General features: G+C 42.1%; 1 protein-coding gene across 1 annotated transcript; it reads left to right on the top strand.

Annotated features, from left to right (window-relative positions):
- Positions 1-465: 465 nt before the first annotated feature.
- LOC311499836 (cytosolic 5'-nucleotidase 1A-like) lies at positions 466-7092 on the top strand. The gene is made up of 6 exons (XM_084560973.1): positions 466-692; positions 865-1032; positions 3646-3775; positions 3878-4000; positions 5035-5219; positions 5828-7092. The coding sequence occupies exons 1-6, from the start codon at positions 579-581 to the stop codon at positions 6191-6193; spliced, it is 1086 nt and encodes a 361-aa protein (XP_084417099.1). The 5' UTR covers positions 466-578; the 3' UTR covers positions 6194-7092.
- The last annotated feature ends 4745 nt before the right edge of the window (positions 7093-11837 follow it).

Here is an 11837-nt window from a genome sequence, read left to right as displayed (position 1 = left end):
TTAATAAAGTATTCTGTTTCTGATTCTGATTCTGATTAAATCCTACACTGGGTCATCTGTATTTTCTTTCTATGTCATACTTGGTAATATTATACCTTTTACACCACTAAATACATTTTATATATATATATATATTTTTTTTTAGGGCTTATAAAATCTGATGCTTTGTTGTCAAATGTCAACACAAGTAGAACTGTAATTCTTCATGCAAAAAAAAAATAGCACTGTGTCATTATTTTAGCCTCTGAAACTTGTTGCCTTTGCTTTTACATATATATTAATGTGTTTCATTAATTATTAATAACATTGAGGTTTAGATATAGCAAGCACTGTGAGCGTGTTCCACTACTTTTACCAAGAAAATAGAGCAGATTGAAGAAACTCACTCTTTCTGGGTCATTTACAACAATAAACCGCGTGACGCGTGTGATGCTCAGGACCAGCGCGTCACCGGTGGAAGCCACGCCCACCATCCATTCCCTTACTACACTTCCGCAAAGTTTTCCAGTTTCACCAGTCTCGGCTTATTTGGGTCTTGTCAGGGGTTTTTAGACACACGGCAATTTATTTAAACAAACATGAGTGAAATCAAACCAAGCGACTCAACTGCACCGGATGAAAACGGCGAGGAACAAGACTGGGCTGCGGCCAAAGCTTTTTTTGACAACCTCAAAACAAAGAAACCGAGACCTGTAAGTGTTTAGATAGGTGCTTTATTAATCCCAAACTGGGGAATGTCACTATTTTTTGTACTATAAGCTTGAGTGCAACTTAAGCTTGCAACTAGTGTTATTGCTAAACAAGTCTAAGTATTTCATAGACACATATATATAATGTTTCTGCTTTTCCATCCACTTCCCGCAGCCCAAACCCCGGTATGCTGTCACCATCGCCGTGTCCTCCCGCACCCTCTTCAACATGGCAGCAGAGAGGAAGGTCTACGAGGAGGAAGGAGTTGAGACGTATGTGGCTTATCAGCAGGAGCATGAAAACGAGCCTCTGAAGCCAGGAGCTGCTTTCCCCTTCGTCAAGGTAGGTAGGCCCGAGCCCAGGAAGTGTCAACCTGATGCAAGTTTTGCAGGGTGTGGCTCCCTGAAATACATGCATTTGGCACTATGTTGACACAGTATGCACTTTTTTACAAAATATGCACGCAAACAGACATGCACAAGTTCATGCAGAGTCTGGTAGAGTGTGTTTCTGAGACTTAAATCTTTGTTTTACCTGCGACAACGTCTCTACATGGTGTCAAAGAAATCAGTCAGTACAGTCAAAAAACTGTTACTCCATGTTTTGTTTTTTCATCCTGCAGTTCCTTTTTCTAAATCACTAAGTTGGTGCAAAACTTTTGATCCAGAACCAGACGTACATACAAAAAACAACAACAACAAACTTATAAAATTAGTTATCTTTAGAGTTATCTAATGTCTTCAGAGTGCGGTCAAAATAAGAGAAATACCTGACTTAAAGCGAGGATTCACTTTAAAGCTCTCCGTTGTTTTAAAACCTGCACCACTCCCACTCAGAATGCTGCCAAACAAGCAGTGGGATCAAGAATTATCAACCAGAAAAACCTGTAGCTATTCCATTCAAGTCTACTTTACTTTGTGACTCCCCACAATGGTTGACTGATGTCCAGAGTCCATATCTGGACGAGCGTTGGCATTCATCAGACCGCTCTCGGGCACGTTTAGCGTCATGTTATCGAGAGGTGCAGTCTTGCATCCCTTAGCTGTATAATCGTTGTCTCTGTAGTCTACAGACGTGACGGCACAGGTGAAAACAGGCACCGTGGGCATCAATTTATTGCAAACCCGTCCATGTGAAGGGATAACAACGTCGATCTTTGTGCTGTTTGATTGTTTTCCCGTGTTTGGGATTCTGGAAACGCTAATTCAGTTCTTTACTGCATACAGTCACTTGTAGGACTATGAATCTGTCTAAAATTACAACATGTACAACTTCTACAACTACAGCCCTGCAATGCATCCAACTTCCATGACGGTAATAATGTTGAGCTGTTGGATCATTCGGACGATGCAGTTCAAGGAGCTATTTAGTTGTGTTGAGGCATAATGAGAAACGCTTTGTCTGCTTAGTCTTAGTGATACAAAACATGTTGGACAAACTATTAGAAGTTCCTCCCAGTATAATAAAACTCAATCACGGCACAAATGGTGGCTTCCAAAAATGATGATAAGTTTTGTAAGATTAATTAATGCATCTTTAAAGCTATTTTCATTTAAGTGTTTCAGGGTGGATGGATTAGGCTCGGCTAATTTTAGCAAGGTGTACCTAATAAACTGGCAGAGGACAATAATGAGACCATGTCATCACTCTAAAGCACAGCTGTCAAACATATGGCCCGCGGGCCAAAACCGGCCGACCAGAGGGTCTAATCTGGCCCGCAGCATGAATTTGGAAAGTGCAAAAATCACATAGACTGCAATTTTTCAATGAAAATATCTGATATCCCTAATTTGTCCACTGTTTTAGTAAGAGAAGTGGACAGAACACTAACACTGAGACCCAGGACTAAACAGCAGACAGCAATGTACCCAAATTTCACTTACTTTTGTTAAGAAATTTCTTTTTTGCTCTAAAACAAATGGACAAAATCTGGAGTTGTCATTACTTATAGGTTATCATGCTGTTATCTTACTGGTCCGGCCCGCTTGAGATCAAGTTGGGCTGCATGTGGCCCCTGAACAAAAATGAGTTTGACACCTCTGCTCTAAAGGGATAGGAATGTGACATATTGTTTAATTAGTGCACATTTTCTCACTTTTGTCGTGAAAACATCTGGTTGAACTGATTGAAAGAATATAAACTGTCACATGACATGACGTTGTCTTGGTTATTGGTGGTCATAGTCATGTAGTAGTTAGTGTAGTGTAATATGTGTAGGGTTAGCTGCGGGCTAAACTTTAAGCTCTATTATATATGTTTGTTCTTATTTTGGTCAATTGGCACCATTAAACGTACGCCACATGAGCTATTAGCAGATGTACTTATTGAAGTACGGGCAGCTATCAGTGTATTTACTTTAATACTGAAGAAAATGTAAAATCATTATGACTCTCAGGCAACTTATGACATAAGAAGCTCCTTCTGAAAGATTTGACGGGATTTTCGAAAATGATTCACATCATTTGGTGCGTTCAGACTTGTCCGGGTTATGAGTCAGAGAAGGATATCCCACCACACCCTCCAACCGGCCTGCTTCCTTTGCAGAAGTGGAACTCTTATATAGGTGGTTTAGACTTCTGCTGTAAGTAGATGTGATTGTTGAAAGTGAAGCAGGAAGTAGAAACAAAAATGAACCCGACTGGCAAAAAATACACAGCTCTGACTAGCGTTTGGGTGGCGTTCTTACAGGGCGAGCCAGACTGATGTGTAAATGGCTCGCGTCTATGTCCCGCACTACTCTAAAAGGACCTTGAGTTTGACTGTGGCTTTACCCTCTGTGTCCATACAAAGATTGCTTTTTTTCTGCTTTGCCTTGATGTCCTCATTTACTGATTTAACCGTGTGGTTGAACTATTGTAAAACCTCTGGTGTAACCTCACCATGAACTGACTCAATATCCTGGCTTTGGGCTTTGTAAACCAAGCTGTCCCTCCTCTCTCTCTCCTTCTCTCTCAGGCGCTGATGAATGTCAACTCTCGGCTGCGGGAGCTCTACCCCGACAGCGAGGAGCTGTTTGACATCGTCTTAATGACTAACAACCATGCCCAGGTCGGAGTGCGCCTCATAAACAGCATCAATCACTACGGTACGCTGCACCTTAAGTCAAACACGTGATGGAGCCGGATGAATGGAAAGAAAGGGGTTATTTATTTCTTCAAACATCTCCATCGTGCTTTCCGTCTTTCAGATCTGACCATAGAGAGGTTCTGTATGACGGGAGGGCAGAGTCCTATAGGTTACCTGAAGGCCTACATGACGAATCTTTACCTCTCCAAAGATTCAGAGAAGGTCACAGAGGCCATAGAGGAAGGTAAGCGCTGCCGCCGGCTTTGATTGAAACCCTTTAGTGTCCCGGTGAATAGCTGAGGCTGTCGGCTTTGTTCATTAGCCTTGGGTTGTTTATGCAGTTCTGATATTTACACGCTCGCATGTTGACTTTGCGCGTGACTCATTCGCGCTTTTGAGGGAAATCACGACCTCATGCTGAGCTGCGAGAAGGAGCCGGTTGAAGACGGCGTGGGATTCATGGCTCCGAATGAACACATAAACAAACATATATATGAAGCAGAAAGGCTCTAAATATCACTGAAATGAATAATACGCTTCTTAAATACAAGGATATCATTATGAAAATAAGATATATGTCATTATAAATTGAATGTATTTGAGTTTTCAGACTAAAAGAAGCAAAATGGAATAAGTTAGCTTCTAATAAATTAGCCCCACTTATGTGTTTGTAGATAAAATCGACTCGTAACTTTCTAAGACCACAGTTGCTCGCATCATGCATAGAAATATTATTAATGACTTTCAAGGCTTTACTCCACCAGGCCTCCAGCTACATCAATATACTCCATATACTAACAGGTTGCGATCTTTGTTCGTTGTTCCCAGAGCACAGTCTGTGAGTAATGGCTGTTCTGTGGGATGATCTAAAATCTGTTTTATCTCTTCTCAAAATATTGCTTGAAAAAATTGTGAAATTTATTCAAATTGTGTATTTTTTTTTATTCTTTCCTCAAACATTTTGTAAGAGTGCCTTTTAAATAAAGCTCATTATTACTGTATGCATGCTAACACTACAAGCCAGGCTTTTTGACATGACTTCATTTGGCCTGCATGTAAATCCGTGACTGCAAAATCCGCACACTATTCAGTATGCCATTGCTTGTGAGCATGTAGAGTAAAGTGTGCGCCAATATGTCGTTCTGGAAGGAAAGAAAGTGACGTTTCGGTCACTCCTCAAACTAAAACGTCCTAAAATGTGAAGTCGGAGATTACCTGCTGCCGGACTTTTGATGCATTCGATGCATTCACTTTTCACCCTAACCTCCCCTCCGTCAGGAATCGCTGCGGCCACAATGTTCGCACGGGAGTCAGAGGTTCAGCTGAGCGACACTCAGCTGAGGGTGGCGTTCGATGGCGACGCCGTCCTCTTCTCGGACGAGTCGGAGATCATCGTGAAGCAGCACGGCCTGGACACTTTCTTCGAGCACGAGAAGCAGTACGAGAACAAGCCCCTCGCTCAGGTAACACTTCGCCCTGACCTCATAGAGAGTAGAAACTGTCTTAATAGAATAACCACAAACACAAGGCCTGATATCGATCCTAATATAAGGCACCATAAGCTGCTCTCTAGTAAAAGCTGTGTAGAAACTCTCAGCCAAAATTGATTGCTTTTTTTTTTTCTTTTTATTATTGTTGCGAGTTACCCTTCAGTCTTCTCTGAATACTGCCGACGTAGTGTTTCGCTGTCATACACCCTCTTAAACGAGCTCTTCGATCAGGGTTGGAGTTGATAGTTTTATTGTGCCACGGTGGCCGAATAGCTGTCTGAGAATCGCTAGAGAGAACCGACCGTCGCTGACTTGCATACAAATGCAGCCTAATAGATTCCTGAGGTCTGTAAGTGTTGATACGTGCACGTCGGGCTGTGGGAAATGTCTGCAGGGTCTAGGAACCTGCTCGACTGGCTGTAAATATGTTTTGAATCAACGGCTACAGCTTGTCCTTATGTGTCTATCATCTTTCTATGAGATTTATATAACAGAATGGTTGGGTGATAAAGTTAAAAGAGGAAAGAGGTACTTTCTTCAGTATATTAGATAACATACTTTTCATTGTGTGCATCTCTCAGGGCCCTTTAAAGTGCTTCCTGGAGGCCCTGGGGAAGCTCCAGAGAAAATTCTACGCCAAGAACGAGCGCATGAACTGTCCCATCCGAACCTTCCTGGTGACGGCCCGCAGCGCCGCCAGCTCCGGCGCCCGCGTGCTCAAGACCCTCCGCAGCTGGGGCCTGGAGATCGACGAGGCCCTCTTCCTGGCCGGGGCTCCCAAAGGGCCCCTGCTGCAGAAGATCAGGCCGCACATCTTCTTCGACGACCAGATGTTCCACATCGAGGGCGCCAAGGAGCTGGGAACCATAGCCGCACACGTCCCCTACGGGATCGGACAGAAGTACCACAAAGGGAAACTCATCGAGCAGCCTGCGAAAAAGGAGTAAACTGAGGTTCAGATGTCAAACGCACACTACGATGTCATCTGCATAGAAATGGGTTTGCTTTGAATTAAATTCTTATTGACATTTTTACAAGATTTAGTTAATTGGTAATGCAGTCGATAAAGTTTCAAGGTGTTTTATACTTTCATGAGAGGATATAATTACTGAGTGGGGGGACGCAAGAGTTACACAAGGTGCCGTATACACTGTTTCACTTAATACTGTTTTGGACGAGAACCGCACTTTGCAGCTTTTAAGCATATCTCTTTACACTATGAAGGGTTGCTGTTTGAGGAACAACATGCGTCCTCATTTACACGTGAGTTTATGTCATGTTTTTATACACTTTTATACCATTAACACTTTTTTTTAATCGTATTTTTCTGCGCTTTAGGCAGATGCACACGGCCAGGATCAGAGAAGGTATATTCCGTAGTAGTTGTTTGATATAAAAACATAAAAACGTCACTGGTGTCTGGCAGTGATCTCAGCTGTTTAATGGGCTTAAGAGTTTTAAAAGGGAGATTTATCAGGGTAGACGTGCTTTGGCTTACACCGATGCTGTAGTTCTGTGTTTACCATTCTTGCTGCTGATGCGCACAAACGACCATGAAACTATGTGTTTTTTTTTTTTTTATGCTCCTGTTCTGCAGGCTGTTTACACTTACAACTTTTCTGCATCATGTTTTACGTCGGTCGGACTCACTGCACGTTCCCGGGCAGCATATCGTATATTTAATATTTTCTCAAAAATGTTAACATCTGCACAACTAAAATATTTTTTGTGGGAACACTGTTAAATCAGTCTTGCGCCGTTCAACTTTTCTATGAATATGTGAGTGCACTGAGCACCGTGGATGTGGCTGGTTATAATAAAGGAATGTGGTAGAGGCTAAACCCCAGCTGCTGGAGTTGGAAGTATTTCTGCTGCTTTATGTTTCTGCTCTGGATCATTTCAGAGGGATTGTTTTCTTTTTAAAGTCTGTTGCATTAATTTAACAAGAGAGTTTGCATTTAAAACACGACGAGCATCTGAAATAAATTAATTCTACTGCCCACAGTGGAACTTTGAACCCGCTGGAAATAAAACAAAAGAAAGAAATTAAAGATTATTAAGATTCAAGATAATTTATTAATCATTTAAAAGGAAATTGTAGTGTTACGGCAGCAGTACTTCACACCATCAAAACAGTAAAAACAACAAGCAGTCCATACAACGTGTCATACATAAGAATAAATAAATAAGTAGAAATAATTGTCATTGCATTGTTTGTTTTGCTCCTTCCATGTTTCGGTCCCGGGACCTTGCAGCTTAACCCACATGGGGCAAACACGCGCAGAGAGACTGTAGTTATTCCACTCAGAGAGAAACGATCAGACGAAGCATTTGCATAGTTATTAGGCGCTAATATTTTCCCACTGAACGGATTAACCACCTCTTCCGATCAAATAAAAACTCCTGATTCTGATTGGGCTGGTCTGTTCCGACTGAGGTTCAAAGTTTCACCAAGCAATCATTCTCTCATGTGGTTTAGACCGAAAAACTATTGTAAATTTGTATAACACAGTTTTTCAAATATTTTCTTCTACCTCAGTAAAAGGCTCATGACCCCTCAGATTTGTCTCGCGACCGTTTTAGGGGTCACGACCCTGATCTTGGGAATCACCAGATTAAATCTCCATATGAAGACCAGCTGCACCAGTATAATATTTCAGATTGTGTTGATATACATTTTCTCGACAGTACATCCGCACTCTTAACTAAATAAGGCTGAGCATTTTTACTGGGTTCTCTCAGCAGTAGATGATGGCATTTAGCTGTAATTGCTCCCCTCCGTGCTCTCACTCTTTCGCCTGTTTGCCCCACAGTGTCGTGTTCGTGGCGGCGAGTCACCTAAACCCTCGGAGGTCAACTGTCTCTATCTCTGCAGCGTATCTCTGTGCAGATCTGTGCTGTCATTAAAACCTCCACGTTTCTTTCTCTGTTCAGCCAACTATCGCCTTACGTGGTGTACGTGATTACAGGAGCCACCAGGGGGCGCCGCTGCTCAACTAAGATTCAACAAGGAGGAGGAAGACCCCAAGGTTTTCTTGTGAGCACATTTTCTCAAGCACATCACCGCAGAGAGCGTTGTTTAAAATATTGAAAGCCTTTCCTCGAAACACCGCCGTCGAAACTATGTCAAATCTCCTGTACGCTTTGAAGAATATATGTCCTCTTTTCTTATTCCAACTGAGCTCCCGCTTGGCCCGTATGTGTTCCCGCCAAGTGCTGCGAGAACAGCAGCAACATGCAATTCACTTTGTTCTCACTGAACATTAGCTCTAATTGGAAGTTAATGAGCTATCCTGCAGTTCCAGATATATTAGAATATCTGAGCTGGGAGCAGCACTGGTATTTTTTTTTTTCGAGGTCAGTTTTGTAGTTTTAGACAGACTCCTCTGGTAGATGTGAGTGCTGCAGGTGAATGAAAAGGCAATGTAGGCAACTGAAAGTACTGTAACACAGGTGTTCTTGTTTTATAAGCATAGAAAGCCTGTTAAAAATTAGTGAAGTGGCCCTTTAAATAAATGTAAGACTATCAGACTGTAAAAACACATTAAAGCGTGCTCTGACACTAAAAGAGTTTAAAATGCAGCGCCGCCATAGAATAAATCTTTCTTTTATTTCAGTTTGATTTCATTTTATCTATGTAGCATCAATAAAAATCCAAACTGACAGAACCCAGAGCCCGAAACCCCCCCAGAGAAAGCACTAAATTGTCGACGGCAAGAAAAAAACAGGAAGACACTTCGAGCAGATCCCAGCTCAGACTGATATAGGTCGGGGTAGAGGCAGGAAAAAAGATGGAGGAGAAGAGAGAAGCATGTAAAGATGATGCAAACAAGATGTGGATGTAGAGTCCACAGTGTTCTCCTTCCTGCAACTCCACCACCAACAGGTGGCTTGGAGAGTCGCTCATATTATTCTGGTATCGCCTCGAGCTGCTAAAGCAAAGGTTACTAGAGGTCAGGAGAACTTCTTTCAAACCGCATTTATTTATTTATTTATTTATTTATTTTCAGATTTGTATTTGGCTTCTATTCCAACCTACGCTGGCTCATGTGCAACTTACCAGACTTACTGCATCTCCCTCTGGACCAAAAGAAGGCAGCTTTATTTGGTATATGCACTGGTTTCTTCCAGACCGCTAATGAACAAGTGTTATTATCTAAATGTTCTTAAATTAGTTAAGTGCAGAATGCTAATTAGGTATTAGAGATATTGATGAATTCATGTGTAAATCTGCCATGTTTAAATGTAAAATTATAATGTGCAAAGTTGCTAAAGCCGTGAAATAGATTTAAAGTTCAACATGTCACTCGGGAATGTACCGGAGTAGAAGCTTAAACCGACATAAACTGGAAATACTTTAAATTGATGTATTTAGGTACAGAGTGTACTCATTTAAATTCCAGCGCTGATTTTAGTGGCAGCCTCTTGATCACGCTTCAGAGTTTGGTAACGTCCATCTTTACGAGTCTCGTCCGAGGTGAGATTTCGGTCCAGTTCAGTTGTTCGTCTTGTCAGAGGAGGCATCTCTGCAGCCAGCTAGCCAGCCAGCCATCCAGCCAGCCGCGGTCTGGTTTTGTCAGGCAGCAGAGCGTGCGTGCATCCTGCAGAGCTGGGACCGACCGGCTGTTGCCATGGATACCCGGTGCTGACACCACAAGAACTGTGTAGGCTTGTTGAAGATATAATTAATAACAAAGGATTAGAGGGAAAGGTAGCACGGGGCTCAGTATGAGAAACCTCATCACACAGTTACTATAATTGGCACCCTGTCTGTGTGTGTGTGTGTGTGTGTGTGTGTGTGTGTGTGTGGACGCCACAAGGAAAGTTGCTGGAAAAAGAAAAAAAATAAATAACCGTGGAAACAGTGCTCTCATTCTCTGCTGCTGCATTTATCTTCCTGACAAGCAATTTGCTCTAAATATGTTTTCTTGGTCGGTGTTTCAAAATGTTTTCTGAAAGTAATTTATTTGGACCGGGCGTCATCTTTGGTGGGCTCCCTGATGCCTCAACGGGACATCGTAGGGGACATGAATGCCACATTTATAATTAGATAATTGGTGTCTCTTTATTTAACTATGAGCATTACATGGAGTATGGGCTCGGTTACTTTAGGCTCTGATCCAGAGGCCAACAAAAGCAGACAGAAACTTGACGATCCATGTTGTTTTTTTTCTTTATTTTGTTTGCAGTTTTTTATTACGCTTCCCAAAATCACCAGAAACCCAGATTATTTCCCTTTGCAGCAATCGACTTTTTTATTAAATGATTCGCTTAATCATATGCAGCTCACCAAGGCTGCATTATTAAATATGAAAACAGGAAGTGGGTCAAACTTTTTAATAAACATTAATAGGTCCAAGGTGAGCGATGCAGAGCCAAACAGCAGCCGTATTACAAGACACTTCTTCTTAGCTTTAGTTACACTTACTGACAAGAACCTGCACTGATGTTTTTAGATGCCTATCGTGCATCATTTAAAAGAAAAGCAGGCACGGCCTTTTTATGGTTCATTTTAAAGTTATGAATTCAAGAAATATAGAACTGGCAGTCCCACATCACAGAGGCCCTGGAAGCCTTCTTAGGCCAAAGAGGTTTTACTTATCAGATGCAACTTACGAGAAGGTTGTGGAGGAGGGGACACTTAATACTCCATTCTGAAAACGAAAAATGCCCCCAAGAGGGAGCTCTGCTATTATATGACTGTGTAATTATCATTACACATCTATTATGCAGCTTTTACTGTTACTATTCCTCATTATGTTCTGTTTTGATTATTTTGGAGGTTCATTTCTCAATGAAACGTAAAAACTTTAAGTAGAATTGACATGTTGTAGCCTACCTATAGCATATTTTGCATTTTACATACACATGGTTTTCCAATTTTCTGAGATGTCTGAATGGTGAATCAATTAACGGTTTCAGCTTTACTTGCACATACTATGAGGTACCGTGCTGTCAAATGAGAGTGCAGCGTGAAAAGCAGTAGACGTTGCATAAAAAAAAAAAAAAATCAAACACATGCTTTGTGAATGCGTTTCACGACATCCCACCGCTGCTCCTGTGAAGATAATTAAAATGAATCCCTGTTGATTTTTTTCCGGGGAGTTTCTGCAGGCGGCGCTCGTCTCTTCGTCTGTTCAGTCGTGAAAACGCTCGTGATCACAGCTCGGCGGAATCTGCCGCACGATGCTACGGTCGCCGTTTGCAGAGCGACTGAGCTACTACACACACACACACACACACACGGTGACATGACAGACTCTGTTGACAGAAGACTGTGGTATGATAATGACATGCATTGAGGTCAGCCGGTCCACCTCCTCATAGAATCATCATCCGGCTACAAGTCAAAGCCACAAGTCACAGACTGTAACTCTACTGTATTCAGAGGCGCGTGTTTACACTCCTGAAGTCTTTGATCGAGCTGTTTCTGAGCGCTCTGTAAAGACGAAACTGTGGCAACGCGCCGCCTGTCAGAAACAGATGCTCATCGCTGTTGTGGTACGCATTATGTGCTTTTCTATAATTGCTGCCTGACTGATGTTATTGCAGGCCTCACTGTTTGTTCCGCGGGTGATCCCAGGAAACCCA

Source organism: Chelon labrosus (genome assembly GCF_963514085.1).
Source record: "Chelon labrosus genome assembly, chromosome: 14".
NCBI classification, from domain to species: domain Eukaryota; kingdom Metazoa; phylum Chordata; class Actinopteri; order Mugiliformes; family Mugilidae; genus Chelon; species Chelon labrosus.
Note: the sequence above shows the minus strand (reverse complement) of the source record. Positions and strands in the feature narration are given on the sequence as shown.